The following is a 16,279-nucleotide window of genomic DNA, read 5'->3' as shown; positions in this document are numbered from 1 at the left end:
TGGCTGCTGCAGAGGGCAGGGCCGGCTTTAAATCAATTCGACCAATTCCCCTGAATCGGGCCCCACCCCTAAGAGGGCCCCGCGCCCAAGCCCCGGTATGGTGTACCGGCAAGAGCCGGTGTGCTTGTTCCTGGGTGGCCCGGCTTCCCCAGGGGGCAATTTAAAGGGCGTGGGGCTCCCAGCAGGGGCTGGAGCCCCAGACCCTTTAAATTGCCACCAGAGCCCCACTGCTGGAGCCCTGGGGTAAGGCTGCAGGCTATTTAAAAAGTCCAGGGCTCCCGTTGCTTCTACCGCCCCGGCCCTTTAAATAGCCGCTTCTCCAGGGCTCCCGCGGCTATTTAAAGGGCCGGGGCGGTGGAAGCAGGGGTGCCCGGGCCCTTTAAATAGCCCCCGAGCCCCGGGCTGCTGCTGCTATCCCAGTGGGGGAGGGAAGAGGAGGGAGCACTTACCGTACAGGGTGGGCTGTACCTACACCCTCTGCCCACACCAGCCCCGCACCCCCTGCCCTGCCCGCAGCCAGCCCGTCTCCAACCAGCCCCACACCCCCTGCCCTGCCTTAACCAGCCCCACACCCCCTGCCTGCACCAGCCCGTCTCCAGCCAACCCCGCACCCCCTGCCCGCACCAGCCCCGCTCCCCCTGCCCTGCCTGTAGCCAGCCCCGCACCCTCTGCCCTGTCTCCAGCCAACCCCTGCCGCACGCCCCTGCCTGAAGCCAGCCAGTCCTGCACTCCTCTGTCTCCAGCCCTGCCAACCCCTGCCACACACCCCTGCGACCCTGCCTGAAGCCAGCCAGCCCACCCCACACACCCGTGTTCAGCCAGCCCTGCACCCCTTGCCCTGCCTGCAGCCAGACCCTGCCTCCAGCCAGCCCCTGCCCTGCCTCCAGCCAGCCCCATGTCCAGTGGTGCCCTGCAGTTCCCAGGTCAGTAACCCTGCACACCTGCTTCAATGAGGGGGGCAGGGAGCAGCTGGGACCCACACATTTGCACACCACTAGGGTGATCAGACAGCAAGTGTGAAAAATCGGGACAGGGGCTGAAGGTAACAGGATCCTATATAAGAAAAAGACCCCAAAATCGGGACTGTCCCTATAAAATCGGGACATCTGGTCACCCTAGCACACCCCCAGGGAATGGTGGGAACCCACACATGTAAAACGGAGCTCATTTCTAGTTCAGGCCCATCTTTTTTAAAAAGAACTTTAGGTAGGGTTAACATACATCCATATTTTCCCAGACATGTCAGGCTTTTTGGTTCTTAAATCGCTGTCCGGGAGGAGTTCTTAAAATTTAAAAATTCCTCCCGGAAAAATACGGACGTATGGGAACCCTATTGGTACAAAAAACTACACACTGTGGCACATCCCTTAAATCAGAACTTTTTATAGGGAACCGGTTGCTAAGAAATGAAAGGCTTTTTTTTACATTATTTTTTTTTTAAAGTCATCCCTGCCGGGACCCTGCCAAAAATGTTCGAATTGGGCCCCACACTTCCTAAAGCCGGCCCTGGCAGAGGGGGTGAGGCCATAGCCCTCTCCCTTTGGGGAGGCTAATACCATCATCAGCACCAGCCTTGAGCAGTCCGAGTGCGCAGGAAGAGCAAGGACAGAGCCTGGCCAGCCTGGTCTAGAGGCACATAGAGGAGAAGGATCTTTGTAGCCTCTCCCCTGCTTTCAAGGCTGTGAAGGGCTCGTCAGGCTCCATCCCTACAATGAGGATGCAGTGGAAGCCTTCCCCACCGCCAGCCGGCAGGTGCACAAAGGAGGCGAGAAGCACTGAGTCAAATGACACTTTGTGATCCCAATTCTTCCCGTGCCCATCCCCAGGGCACAGGCTGCAGCACAGAGAGGAACTCCTCTCAGCTCCCTGGCAAAGCTCTGCACCACCTGCCTGACCAGACTCCTGGCCCGACACTGGCCCCATTGCCCAGACCCGGTGCCCTCCTGGTTCTGCCCCCTCAGCACCCCACCACACCGAGCGGGCCCTCTCAGCAGAGGGGAGCACAACGACCGATTTGCACTTACCCGCCGATGCCGGACGTGTGGGGGTTGATTATTCCTGCGCACAGAGCTGCAGCGATGGCTGCGTCCACTGAGGACCCCTGCTTGTTGAGCACCTCAATGCCCAGCGCCGTGCAGCGGGCGGCGTCGGTGACCACGGCACCCTGGTGGAATATCTAGGAGAAGCAAAGCCATGCGGTAGGAGAAAGGCAGCGCCATCTGCTGGCGGAAGGAGCATTTCCCACGCTCGCATTCAAGCCCATGGCAGGGCCTGGTCTGGGGCCCATAACGAACAAGAGCAGCAGAAGATGGTTTGTGTCTGTGTGCAATTCAAGGGGTTGGTTTTGACCTGTAAATGGCTGAGCAGTTGGATTCCTGACTACACCACTCCTCGTGCTGGAGCTGAGACTGCCCGGCCTGCGTTCTCCTTAGACAAAAGGCCTCCAGCCACTGCTACTGGTGAAGTGCCCCCTGGCCAAATGCTCTAATGCAGCAGGTCGTTCCTACAGCCACGCTGTAGCCCGAGGTATACCGTGTTATGTCACAACCACAACTGGCATCTGGACAGGGCTGAGAACAGCTGGCCTCTTTGTTCTACTCAAACCTCTTCATGTTTTGTACGTTTTCAAAATCCCATAAAAAACTTTTAAGAAAACACAAAAGCAGACACCACAAGCAACCCCCACAGCATGGCCCTCATTTCCCCTACACACAACCCCCATAGCAGGGCCCCATTCCCAAACAAACACAACCCCTGCAGCAGGCCCCCATCCCCCTGCACACACCTAAACACAACCCCTGTAGCTGGGCCTAGCTATTTGTCAAGGATGATCAGGAAACAGTTTGTTTTTACTATGTTCAACACCTAGCTACAGTACTCTAATTGTGGGCACTCTAAAAATACACCATAGACAGACAGATAGGTGGTTAGACAGACTGCTACCTAAACAGATATCTACTGCAAATGAACTTTGTGCATCAGCAAGAGTCCAAATAATTGAAAGAGCAAGGATGCTCCTTTCCCATTCTGAGACCTGCCCCAGGACATCGAGCCAGGACCTCCCACCTCATTGAGCAGTATGGGGAGGACAGTGGGGTCAAGACCCACTGACACCTGTTTGCGACACACACACCCCATTACACAACATCACAGCACACTAGTAAATGTTCCGTAGCCTATTTTGTCAAAGCAACAAAGTCTTAGTAAAATGGGCCCGCACAGCAGTGCTGCCTTTCCTGTGAAACCCTTGCGGTGAAGTGGGGAGAGACGGCCAGTGTGTAAAATATGAGGTATGGGCAGGGACTAGCAGGGGGTTCCTCTGTAGTTTAAACCATTACACTGCCTAATCCCGGTTAAAAATTATACCCCTCAATGACAGTGTTGCTGGTCTGTATATTGTGTGGCGCACCTATCATCTCGCCCTGTGATTGTCAGAAAAGTGACAATGTACCAAAGGTGCCTTCTGCCTAATAACAGAGCTGCTCACTACATTGATTCAGGTCTGGGTTTTTCTCCTGCTTGAACCACAGAGCCAGCCAGGGCAGGATGAGCTGGGTTCTATTCTCTCCAGTGCATCATCATCAAAACCTCACAGATAAATCTGGTTACATAATCTCTGTCCACAACGATGATGCAAAAGCAGAGAGAACCCAGCTTGACTCTCAGATCCGGCAGGGACCTTACAGCACTGGCTGGTAGAAAAAGCTTTTGCTGTGTAAACGGTTCTGATTTAATGTGGAATCACTGAGAGGGAATCAGTATGGAGGCTCCCAATCTCAATTCTACAGTCCCTTTTTGGCATTACCAGCATTTGCTGGGTGTCTTAACTGCTGAGAGCAAAGGAGGAAGCTGTAGTAATTCAGGCAATTCTTCCCATAGCTAGATTATTGTCCTTTTTAAAAAAAAAAAAAAAAGCCTCCGCTTACCTGTGGGTCCCCAAAGTAGATCTGCATGATCAGAGCCACCGTGACTCCCATCGCAAAGGTTAAGCAGGCTGTGATGATCACAGTCAGCCCATCCTGGCGGCAGCTGCAGTCCGCAGAGAATGGGTCTTTGCTGGTCTCCCGCAGTGGCGAGACATCCTGGCTGCCCATCTCCGATGAAGATGACGGCAGGCGCTGGAGGCGAGCTGATTTCAGGAAAGAATCTGGATCTTCAGAGGCAGGAAGGAAAGGGAATGAGGGTTAGGTATTGAGGAAGCTTGGGTTCTTATTCAAATGCATACGCTGAACTAGCATTACATCTGTACCCGTTCCAACAAAGTGATTATCTTCCCTATTGAGCTTTCAATAGATTTTCTGGCTCAAATACTGCTCTGGGTGGTTTTACTCCTACCTTTCTTTAACACTCGTTAGCCTTAAGGGGACTTTTCCCTGGAGATGGTGAGATTTAGACAGGTAACTTGTCTGAATTTTGTTTGATGCAGCAGACGAATGGACAGACCGAGGGCACCTTTTAGGCTTGGTTGTAACACAGATCCCATGTTATTCTGCTTGCAGACCAGTCTCAGAAACGCTGCAGAAGATGCAGGTAAGACCAAAAACCCATCATTATTACTTGGGCACTGTGCTTAAGGTAAAGCAACTTAATTAAACGTACCCACATCAAAATAGTAGAGGGAATAGGGAAACTCTACCTACCTGTCTGTCTATCTAGGGTACATTAGCGGTTCACAGCAACTCAACTAAAGCTAAAGGCATTCAGGAGGCAAGGAGACTGTTTCCTTTCCCACTACTTAAGGCTTTCGAACAATGATGAGGAGAAATGCAAAGTCTGGTGACTCAGTTTAATTACAATATCAGAAATGATACATCCAATAGAAGGAGGCCCTGTGTCCCACTGCCAGGCTTTAACTGGGAGGAAAAGGCCAGAACAGCAAACAAAGTTCACATCTCTTCCACATGATTTTGAAAACAATTTACCTTACTGTTCAATGTCCTTCAAATCTATATTTTCTTCATCTGTTATTTTCACAGGGTTGATGATTGTGAGAAGAGCCTGCACAGCGGGCATTACCTGGGAGTTAATAGCCACTTGGGACTGGGCCCGACTCAGCTGCTATGTAAATCCTACTTCAAACAGACATTTATATTCACACTGGCCAGAGGTGTGGTGTCACCAGCATTCCTGCTCAAACACACTCCAGTTGGCTGAGATGAGGTCATGTGCTCAAAGGAAATTTTACACCATTCCAAGGCTGACCACATTATTTACCACTTAGTCACCATTGGGTGACTTTTTTTCTTTTTTTACTATGTCCTAGCCAGTGATTGGCTGAGATTAATTACATGGGCCTATCACACCCAATCCGATTATCTATGGTCATCTAAGAGTGGGACCTTTCAGTGGTCTCTGGTTCCTGTCCCTCTCCGGGTGGTTCTGGGGGCAGTCGGTATTAGAGCTGTTACAGTTGTCTTCCTTATGCTTCCTCTCTTGTTCAGGTGAAGCAAGTTCCTCTTGAGTTGCAAATGCTGGCATCGTCAGAGCTCAGGTGCAGCCAGGATTGCCAACAGTCTCTTATTACAAGGGACGTCCCTTATTTTTCCATCTCTGTACAACAAGATTGGGAGTTGCTGAGTGCTGCAAAAAGCAGCAAGAAATATCCCTAGTGAATGTAGGTAAGTACTGCTTATTGATAATAATAATAATGATTATACATAGGGTCAGATTCTCCTCCCACTTATACCAGGTGCTCACCAGTGAAACACTATTGATTCGAATGGGATCACTCCTGGTTTGCACTAGTGTGAGAGGAGAGTCAGGCCCAGAGATGCCTTTGGAGAGTGATTGTGTAGCAGGTACAAAAGTTCCTGGACAGCATCCCAGCCTGGAGGATGCTAGGACATGCTCAGCAAGAAACCAGCATCAGAGTCACAAGAGGTGTTCTTCAGAAGTGAACTGGCTGGCAGCACCTAGAGCAGAGAAAGGGTGTGTGGTGGGGGGGAGGACTGTGGACGGAAGAGAAGAGCCGTTCTCTTGTCCTGTGATAAAAGGCTGCATATTAACTGGAGAACAAGTTAACAAGTAGAACGATTGGCTCTTGGTTCGAATATGTGATCAGCAGGCCTCCTGCAGCTGAGTACTATCTGCAACTAGCAGTCATTTGTATTAATCCAAGGGGCAGCGCAGGGTTCCACGCATCTCCCTGGCAAAGAGAGAGAGGCACCGAGCTGCCACCAGTCACTGCAGGGGGAAGGGACTGGCCAAGAGGGGCCTCTGCCTCTAGGGGTCTAGGCCAGGAGCCTTGAGACATTCTCTGTCAGTCTGTAACTGTAGCTTTTTTTCCCTCTTGAGCCTAAAGCTATTTCTGTGGGATGAGCAGATTGGGATGAGGGGACCTAGGTCAGCAATGCTGAAGCAGGTTGGCTGGGGCAGCCCAAGAAAGGGGAGGGAATGGGGTGGAGGGGTGATCTGGAAAATAATAAAAAAACCCAAATATAACAAGTTGTGTCCCTCTGCCTTTTTATTTCACTCGTATGTTGTCTGTCTGGGACTGTCTGTCAGTCTTGCCAATGTGGCTTGTAAACTCTTTGAGGCAAGGCCTGTCTTTTCCTATATGATTGTACAGCACCTAGCCCAATGAAGGCCCTCATCCTGATGGGGGCCTTTGGGCACCACTGTAATATAAATGATTAATAAAATACAGAATAATAATATGCCTCAACTCCAGTCAGTAACTAACTCAATCAGCTAAGAGGGAGACTGGCTGCTGGCAGCCTGGTCTCTGCCCCATCCTCAGCCCCATTTGTCAGGGAAGCCGGAATAGTCCGGGGCTAATGTTAGGCTGTCCCTGCTCATCCTGTACTAAGGACACATTCCTCTGCCCTCACGGATGGGCTTGGCTCACTTACTAAGCCAAGCTGAACAGGTGGAGATGAAAGGCCCCAATTAACCTCTTAATGTCTCTACCAGCCTCCTTCCAAGTGCTTCTGGGGAAGGCAGCAGTTATGAGTTTCCAAGTCCTGTCTCATTCCTGACATTTTAAAACCACTAAGCCAAATTGAAACCTGGGGTAAACAGGTGCAACTCCACTGGAGTCAGGATGGGCCCCAATTCTAATCTCAGTTACACTGCAATAAACCAGGAGTAACTGCACTGGAGTCAATAAAGTTATATAGGGTTACCATTCGTCCGGATTTACCCGGACATGTCCTCCTTTTGTGTGCTAAAAATAGCGTCCGGGGGGAATTTGTAAAGCACTCACAATGTCCGGGATTTCCCCCTCCCCCGGCAGAGCGAGCGGCTGGGAGGGCTGCGGGGAAAGTCCCGGGCTGGACTCCGGAGCAGCTTCCTCCTCCCACCCCCCCCTCCCTGCATTCTGAGCCGGCCGGCAGCTCCTCCTCCTGCAGCCCGCTCCGGCAGCCCTGTGCAGGGCCAGGGACCGGGTTTTGTTGTGCAGGGCCAGGGACCGGGTTTTGTTGTGCTGGGGAGCTCAGCCATGTGTCCGGCTGGCACAGAGCCCAACACCCTGTTCTGAGCAGCAGGGTAAGGGGGGGCAGGAGAAGGGACAGGGAGGTTCTGGAGGGGGCAGTCAAGAAACGGGGGGGGGCTTTTGGAGGGGAGTGGAGAAAGTTTTGGGCAGTCAGGGTACAGGTAGGGGCTAGGGTCCTGGGGGGCAGTTGGGAGGGGGTCTTAGGAGGGGGCAGTTAGGGGACAAGGAACAGGGAGTCTTAGGTAGGGGGTGGGGTTCTGGAGGGCAGTTAGGAGCAGGGGTCCCAGGAGGGGGCAGTCAGGGGACAAGGAGCGGGGGGTAGGGGGCTGGGAGTTCTGGGGGGAGCTGTCAGGGGGCAGGAGTGGGGAGAGGGATCGGAGCAGTCAGGGGACAGGGAGCAGAGGGGTTTAGATGGGTTGGGAGTTCTGGGGGGGCTGTCAGGGGGCAGGAGTGTGGAGAGGGATCGGAGCAGTCAGGGGACAGGGAGCAGAGGGGTTTAGATGGGTTGGGAGTTCTGGGGGGGGCTGTCAGGGGGTGGGGAGTGGTTGGATGGGGCGTGGGAGTCCCAGGGGTCTGTCTGGGGGTGGGGGTGTGGATAAGGGTTGGGGCAGTCAGGGGACAAGAGGCAAGGAGGCTTAGATAGGGAGTGGAGTCCCGGGGGGCAGTTAGGGGCAGGGGTCCCAGGAGGGGGCAGTCAGGGGACAAGGAACGGGGGGAGGGTTGGGGGTTCTGGGGGGGGCGGGAAGTGGGAGGGGCAGGGGTGGGGCTAGGGCGGGGCTCCTCCCGTCCTCTTTTTTGCTTGTTGAAATATGGTAACCCTAAGTTATAGCTTCTTACACCAATCTCACCGTAACTCAGGAGTAAGGCCACTGCCAGGGCAAAGCATGAGAGATCAAGCTTGGCCCACTGTATTTATTTACCAACTTATAAAAGAACCCTCATCCCCTAAGGCAGGGGGGCCCAACCTACCGCCCACAAGCCATACACAGCTCACCAGAGCATTTCATAAGATCCCAGCCTGCTTCAACACAACATGCTAACAGCCGATTGATTCATTAGCTTTTTGTGATAGTGTTTACATCATTTTTCCTGTTTTCTATAATTGATACACATTTTAGGCACTTATTTCTTTATTTGTTTTTAAATAGGTTGTTTCTATGTGCAGTATTGTCTATCTAAATACATAAGAAACAAGACGAACAAACTAATAATCAGTACAGGTGACTTTAAATCTTATTGAAATCTTATAGAATCTGTTTGGCCCCCACAAGGTGGTGCTTAGGTTTATGTGGCCTCCTGTGTAATAAGGCAGGGCACCATAGCCTTAAGGTCTAAGCACCTGTACAACCTTCAACCAAGACATGACTTGTTAATAGTACCAGACAGTAGCTCAGTCAAAACCCTCCTCCTGCATTTCATCTCTAGAGACCAGCGCTGCAATCCTGCCTCAGGTCACCCATGGAACCGTGTTTGATGTTCTCATCTGAGTCCCCAGTGGATGTTGGTCCATAGCAAAGAAACCCCACACAGTGCAACACAGCTGGGTGCCTCTTCTCAACAGGAGCTCAAGATGGACAGAGTGAGTCAGGGCTGAGGTGGGCGGGCAGTGGCTGTGTATAGGCTGGGACAGTGGGAAGAGGCCAAGACTGGAACATCAAGGGGTGCTGCAGGTCAGGATTGGGGTGCTTTGGCAGAGCTGTGTGGAAGCCCAGAATTGGAAGAGTAGAATTGGGCACAGGTCAGAAGTGCAGCGCATAAGCTGAACTGTATGGGGGGCCACAACTGGACTAGCAGGGGAGGTAATTGCTCTTGTAGAGCTGGGGCAAAAGTGGGGGGCAAATTATGCACATCCCCTGGCTCCCACCAGCATTCACACTTCTCTCAATTCCACCAGCACCACATTGACCTATGGCAAGAAAATCAAATGACAAATACCGATGCTCTCTTACTTGGAGAATCAAAGTAGCAGGAATCTCTGTGCAAAACCATTGGTGACTCCAATCTCAATGCTAAGCCACGCTTCTCTTGTGCTACTATACAGCTCTGGAAACAGAGACTGCAGGACTGAAAATTAGACCTCAGCCATGCCTATAGTTGGGATGACAGAGCTCAACACATGCCCCTTTCTTTCCCCAATAAAACCCAGACCCTCAGCTCTCCTCCTACCCCTGCTCAAACACTGCCCATCACCCTCCTGTGGAGACTTTCACGGCAGACAGTTACACCAGGGCAGGCCATTTGTTCCTTGGGGTCCCAGGAACTTTGACACCCCACATATTATACACACAGGAGTGGGGAGGAGAGGTAAGCAGGTGAATGTGGGAGGGTTTTGCAACTGAAAAACGGGATTTGAGCACTTGTCAGTAAGGGGAATTTCAGCAACTGGTGGGGCTTTGGCATCTGTCATGGGTGGGTCTGAGAGAGCCAGGCTGTGGAGCTGGTCCCTAGGGAGGGTCCACAGGGAGCCAGTGTTCAGAGGAAGTTGAAGGTGAATGTAGGGAAAGGCTGCTGCCAGAGCAGCACCCTCCAACAGATAAGGCCTGGTGTAACCACCCTTTAGCCCAGGGGTTCTCAAATTGGGTGTGACCCCTCAGGGGGTCCGGAGGTGGTTACATGGGGGTCGTGAGCTGTCAGCCCCAAGCCCAGCCATGCATGGGGCTGACAGCCCAGAGCCCCTCCAGCCCAGATCCACCCTTACCCCCGTTCTCCTCCAGCCCTGCTCCTCCTCCAAAGAAAGGACACCAAAATAGAAATTTGCCCAGAGTGCCATTTTTCCTAAGGCCAGCCCTGGGACTGAGACAGCATTAGAGGGTTTGATTAATTCAGCTGCTGAATAAACTGCATTAATGTGTTTTTAATTTATAAGGGGGGGATCACACTCAGAGGCTTGCTGCATGAAAGAGGTTGCCAGTACAAAAAGTTTGAGAACCACTTCTTTAGCCCATACAGTATTGTCTTGGCCCTGCACCGCTCAGAGCTTTTAAACCCTGTGTCACCCTGCAGCTTTTAATCCTTGTTTCCCCCTGTGACAGGCAAATAATCCGAATACTGGGTGGGTGCACAGTGCCTGCTATGCAAGGATCTCAGAGACCTTCACAGGCATTAATGAATTCAGCCTCAAAACACAACTTGCAGGCAGGTTGTACCCCACTTTAGAGATGGGGAAACCAGAGCATAGAGAGATGACCTTGGGCCAGTCATGTCACACAGGATGTCCATGGCAGAGTTGGGAACAGCAGCCTGAGAGAAAGGACACTCCAATGGTTTGGGCACTAGCCCAGGAGCTGGGTTCAATTTCCTGCTCTGCCACAGACTTCCTGTGTGAACTTGGGCAAGTCATTTGGCCTCAATTTCCTATCTGTGAAAGGGGGATAACAGCAATGTCGTGCCTCACAGGGATGTTATGAGGATAAAAACATTAATGATTGAGAAGTGCTCAAATAATGTGGTAATGGGAGGCCATATAAATACCTCAGTTAGAATCTAACTCCCCTGGCTCCCCACACTGAAGCTGCCTGTCTATAGGCTCAGAAAGATGGCGCTTGTCCGGTTCCATCTGATTCTCACTGGAAGGTGCTCTTCACAACCACAGGAAATACAATTTTTATTAAATGAGAGCTTAGATTGGGCAGACAACAAAGACCTAGATTACCACTTCCTCAATTTGCCAAATAATGTCTCCTTCTTGGCATTGGTGAGTGCACAAGTAGATTTTTCAAAGCCACTTGATGTTACATTCATGTAAGCGTTTATATTTTCATTTATACAGTGGAATAGGTGAGTAGGAACATAAAACATTCAAAAATGTCAGCTGTGCAATTGTGTAACAGATTTCTGCATGAAACTACTGCAGCACGGTGGGGAAATTCAGTACCTGTGCGCACACATAGCCAGATTTGCATGCACCACCAGGATAATGGCACACATCAAATCATAGCAGGCTGTTGGGGGAGGGATAGCTCAGTGGTTTGAGCATTAGCCTGCTAAATGCAGGGTTGTAAGCTCAATCCTTGAGGGGGCCACTTAGGGATCTGGGGCAAAATCAGTACTTGGCCCTGCTAATGAAGGAAGGAGGCTGGATTCAATGACCTTTCAGGGTCTCTTCAAGCTCTATGAGATAGGTATATCTCCATATATTATAAACTAGGGCTGGAAGGGGCCTCAAGAGGTCATCTAGGCCAGTTCCCTGTGCTGAGGCAGGACCAAATAGACCTAGACCAGGGGTCGGCAGCCTTTCAGAAGTGGTGTGCTGAGTCTTCATTTATTTACCCTAATTTAAGTGCCAGTCATACATTTTAACATTTTTAGAAGGTCTCTTTCTATAAGTCTATAATATATAAACTATTGTTGTATGTAAAGTAAATAAGGTTTTTTAAATGTTTAAGAAGCTTCATTTAAAATTAAAATACAGAGCCCCCCAGACCGGTGGCCAGGACCCGGGCAGTGTGAGTGCCACTGAAAATCAGCTTGCATGCCGCCTTCGGCACACATGCCATAGGTTGCCTACCCCTGACCTAGACCATCCCTGACAGGTGTTTGTCTAACCTGTTCTTAAAAACCTCCACAACCTCCCTTGGAAGCCTTTTCCAGTATTTAACTCCTTTTTAGTTAGAAAGTTTTTCCTAATATCTAACCTAAACATCCCTTGTTGCAGTTAAGCTGATTACTTCTTATCCTACCTTCAGTGGCCCTGGAGAACAATTCATCACCCTCCTCTTCATAACAGTCCTTAACTTATTTGAAGACAGTGATCAGATCCCCCCCCCCCTCCCCCAGTCTTCTTTTCTCAAGACTAAACATGCCTGGTTTTTTAACCTTCCCTCAGAGATCAGGTTTTCTAAACCATACTCATTTTGGTTGCCCTTCTCTGGATTCTTTCCAACTTGTCCACATCTTTCCTAAAGTGTGACACCCAGACAGGACACAGAACTCCAGCTGAGGCCTCACCAGCGCTGAGTAGAGCGGGACAATTACCTCCTTTGTCTTACATACGATGCTCCTGTTAACACACCCCATAATGATGTTAGCCTTTGTCACAGCTGCATCCCACTGGTGGCTCATAGTCAATTTGTAACCCACTATAACCCCCAGATCTTTTTCTGCAGTATTATTGCCCAGCCAGTTATTCCTCATTTTGTAGCTTTATATTTCATTTTGCTTCCTAAGTGTAGCAATTACCATTTGTCTTTATTGAATTTCATCTTGTTGATTTCAGACCAGTTCTCCAATTTGTCAAGGTCATGTTGAATCCTGTCCTCCAAAGTACTAGCAATCCCTCCCAGCTTAGTGTCATCTGCAAATTTTATCAGCATACTCTCCACTCCATCATCCAAGCCAGTAATGAAAATATGGAATAGCACTGGACCCAGGACACTCCTGTGGGACCTCACTACAAAGGTGAGGCATGAAATTGTGCTTACATTTTGCACACACAATGATATACCTAAGTTTTTGAAAAATCTTTCCCATAGATTCCAAGGTAAAGTAACTAAGGGGACATTTCTCTCTTGGGCCTGAAAGTGAGTGCAACCTGGAATGGCATGAAATGAAAATGGATGATGAAAACTTAGTAATTTATTAGAACATGATCAAGGAAATGAAAAGGTAAAAACTGTGACTACTTGCAAATTAGCTTTCAGTCCTCAAAGACTTGACTGGGAGCTATACAAAAACATCCTTGCCTTGACAGAGATGCATGCATAGATATTTGTTCTCAATCTGGTGACCCAGTGGTAGCAGCCCTGACCTGATACTGACCAGTCATCACTGGGAACCAAATACTTTGCTGGTCTGAGAGAGGGGAGCAACAGCTAGTCACATGGATCATTGTCACATCAGGATGGTATTAATGAACTAGGGGCCAAATTAATCCCTAGTGTAAATCTACTAACATCAACAGAGTCTATAGAACTCTTTATAGTTACACTGGGGATGAATCTGACCTACAGTCTCTATACCACCTGGTTTCACTTAGACACAAGTTGGAGCTGGGGGTGTGTGGGGCAGAGGTTAGGCACAGAGGCGGCGCTGGGGCAGGTGGGCGGAGTCAATTTGGATCCATTGGAGAAAAATATGACTTTGATCAGCTGTGAAGAAACAATTAAAAAAAAAAAGAGAGTTTATCCAGAATAATTTAAAACCCAGCTAATTTTATTAAAACCAGGCAGTTGACAGGAACAATTCACAGCTGTTTGCAAGTGTCTATATGTCTTTGAAGCTGGTATTGCACTACCAAACCGGAGACCCCAGCAAACTAAAGTGGGAAACTGGGCAGAGGATGGTAAAGATGATGACACAGGATCTTAGCAAGACCCTTCTGAGCCTAATAAGATATAAGGAATACTAATAATTCAGAATAAAAAGGGTAGTGACATTCGAAGTGCTTGGTGTGACTGAGAGGGGGAGATGGGAGGATGGACTGATGCATGGGTATGAGGATGCTTGGATGAAGGGATAATGCAGGGCAGTAATGAACTAAATGGAGGGGCTGGAGTGAGGGGAACAGAGAGAAGGGTAACACAAAAACAGATGGGGTGTTCCCCTGGGAAAAGCTGAAATGCCAGGTTCGGTTGCCTAAATTCTAGAAGATTCTCCAAGTGAGAGAGAAACGAAGTATGGTATTTTGGGGGAAAATGAGTAACAGGACATAACTGTGTTTTAGTTATAACTCCAAACCATTTCCAAGGATTCAGCATGGATCAAGGACATGGTTCAGTCCTGTCTACACTACAAGACCAAGCTGTACTTCAACCATCTTGGGAGATAGCCACATTATAAGAAGTGATCACTGGGGTGGGTGGATCTGGGCAGTATCTGCCATGTTCTGGCTAGCACCGGGGGGGGTAGGTTTGGGCCTGCCTGCTGTCAGAGAGCGCCCCACTCCCCAGTAGCTGGATTTTGCCTGCGTTCTGAGAGCTTCCCTCCCTGCATGAGGAGATTCCCCACTGCACAGGGAAATCCTACCCCCAAGGGAATGGGACTCCCACAGGCCCTGGCCGGCCAGCCGAGTCTGCCCTGCAAGGTGAGGGAAGATCAGCCCAGCCACTGAAGAGTGCCAAGTCCTGTGTGAATTGAGGGGAGGAAAGGGATGGTCCCCTCAGCAGATCCCTGAAGGGTAGGGGAAAGACCAGCCAGTCAAACCCTGAAGACAGTGGGTGAAAGAACACCCAACCCCATTCCCCAAAAGGCTCCAAGAGTGAATCCTGAGTGGAACCAGGGCCAGGGGCTTTCGCGGGACCTGAAACTGAGGGGGCTAGTGAGGGGCGGGCGGCCTGGTCCAGGGTGACTGAGGGATTTGGAGCAGCTGAGATGGGAGTGCTGGAGTCTTTGGGAGCCAGGCCAGGAGAGGAGTGGGGGCGAGAGAAGAAGGCACCAGTGAAGGAGGATGGAGGGAGTGAGACAGCAGTGAGAAGGGGCACTGAGAGGAGAGATGGAGGCAGCAACGAGGGAAGGGTCTGAGGATGGTGGTGAAGCACTGGAATGGGTTACCTAGGGAGGTGGTGGAATCTCCTTCCTTAGAGGTTTTTATGGTCAGGCTTGACAAAGCCCTGGCTGGGATGATTTAGTTGGGAATTGGTCCTGCTTTGAGCAGGGGGTTGGACTAGATGACCTCCTGAGGTCCCTTCCAACCCTGATATTCTCTGATTCTATGAAATGAAGGGATCAGAAGAAGCAGAAAATAGGGAAGGGGGGAAGGTGGCAGCAGCAGCGGAGGTGGGTTGATGCCCATGCACGGGGGGTGGGGTGCTTGGCGGGCTGCAGACAGGGATAGCGAGGGGTGCATGGCTTGGTGCAATGGGGGGTGCAGGTGGGCGAAGCGAGATACAGAACCGTGTGAAGGGGAGCCCCGGCTGGAGGCGTGCGGGGGAAGGGTGCCCGGTCCTGGAGGGGGTGGCTGCAGGGGAGGGAGCTGCAGCGAGGGGAGGGCAGCAGGGATACAGGGAGCAAAGCAGGGCCGCCGGAGACGGGCGGCTGCAGGGCTGGCTGGAGACAGGCGGCGGGGAGCGGGAGGGAAGCAGCGATGGAGGGATGCAGGAGGCTGCAGGGAGGGAGGGACCGGAGGCGAGGAAGGATGCTCGGCCGAGGGGAGGCTGGCGGGCGGGGAGGGGGCGCCGGGGCTGCCGGCCGGCTCCTCTCACCCGTGTCCTGCTCTCCCAGGAACGCGTCCTCCTCCTTCCTGGAGCGCAGGCAGCCCTCGGCCGCCGCGCCGGCCGGCTCCTCCTCGGGCAGGCGGGGGAAGCTGGTGATGCTCATGTAGTCCACGGGCGAGTAGGCGCCCAGGGTGCTCTGCTGGCTCGCCTCCTTCTCCACGGCCGCGGCCATCCTGCCCCGGCCCGGCTCGGCTCGGCTCAGCCCCGCTCCGGAAGTGACTGAGGCCAGCGGCGGGGAGGGGAGGGAGGAGCGGGCGCCCAGCCCCCGGCTGCGTAGCGCAGGGACAACAGGTGCCCGGGATCCGCCTCTGCAAGGGAAAGGCCCCGGGCGTGGGGGGATCTCGCACCTGTGAGGGGGGATCCCCCAGGCTCTGCAGCTGGGGGGGGGGATGCCCTTGCCCAGGGCCGGCTCCAGGGTTTTGGCCGCCCCAAACAGCCAAAAAAAAAAAAAAAAAAAGCCGGGATCTGCGGGGGCAATTCGGCAGGTGGTCCTTCTCCCAGCAGGAGTGAGGGACTGTCCGCAGAATTGCCGCTGAACACCTGGACGTGCCGCCCCTCTCTGGAGCGGCCGCCCCAAGCACCTGCTTGCCAGGCTGGTGCCTGGAGCCGGCCCTGCCCTTGCCCCTGGGGAGGGGAGATACAGCTGCTCATCACCAGGAATCCAGCTATTATCCCTGCATGGGAGCAGCGCCCCGTT

The 16,279-nt window shown here is 51.8% G+C and overlaps 1 protein-coding gene and 1 long non-coding RNA gene across 4 annotated transcripts in view; one reads left to right on the top strand and one right to left on the bottom strand.

The window, feature by feature from the left end:
* The window catches only part of GGT7 (gamma-glutamyltransferase 7), a 49,070-nt gene extending 33,254 nt beyond the window's left edge, over window positions 1-15,816 (bottom strand). For 2 of the 3 annotated variants that reach the window (XM_054046265.1, XM_054046267.1), the window contains exons 1-3: window positions 15,571-15,816; window positions 3,927-4,153; window positions 2,025-2,176 (exon numbers count right to left, since the gene is read on the bottom strand). In XM_054046265.1, coding sequence (XP_053902240.1) covers window positions 2,025-2,176; window positions 3,927-4,153; window positions 15,571-15,754 — 563 coding nt within the window. In that variant the 5' untranslated portion in view covers window positions 15,755-15,816. Of the gene's footprint in view, window positions 1-2,024; window positions 2,177-3,926; window positions 4,154-4,922; window positions 5,050-15,570 lie in introns of those variants that run through there. The other variant, XM_054046266.1, reaches the window with a different exon arrangement.
* LOC128846970 (uncharacterized) lies at window positions 5,389-13,276 on the top strand. The gene is made up of 3 exons (XR_008446825.1): window positions 5,389-5,618; window positions 8,858-9,011; window positions 12,648-13,276. It is a non-coding gene; the product is annotated as an uncharacterized LOC128846970 (long non-coding RNA).
* Window positions 15,817-16,279: the final 463 nt, after the last annotated feature.

This window comes from Malaclemys terrapin, chromosome 12 (assembly GCF_027887155.1).
Source record: "Malaclemys terrapin pileata isolate rMalTer1 chromosome 12, rMalTer1.hap1, whole genome shotgun sequence".
Taxonomy (NCBI): Eukaryota; Metazoa; Chordata; order Testudines; family Emydidae; genus Malaclemys; species Malaclemys terrapin.
This window is presented reverse-complemented; position numbering and strand designations above follow the sequence as displayed.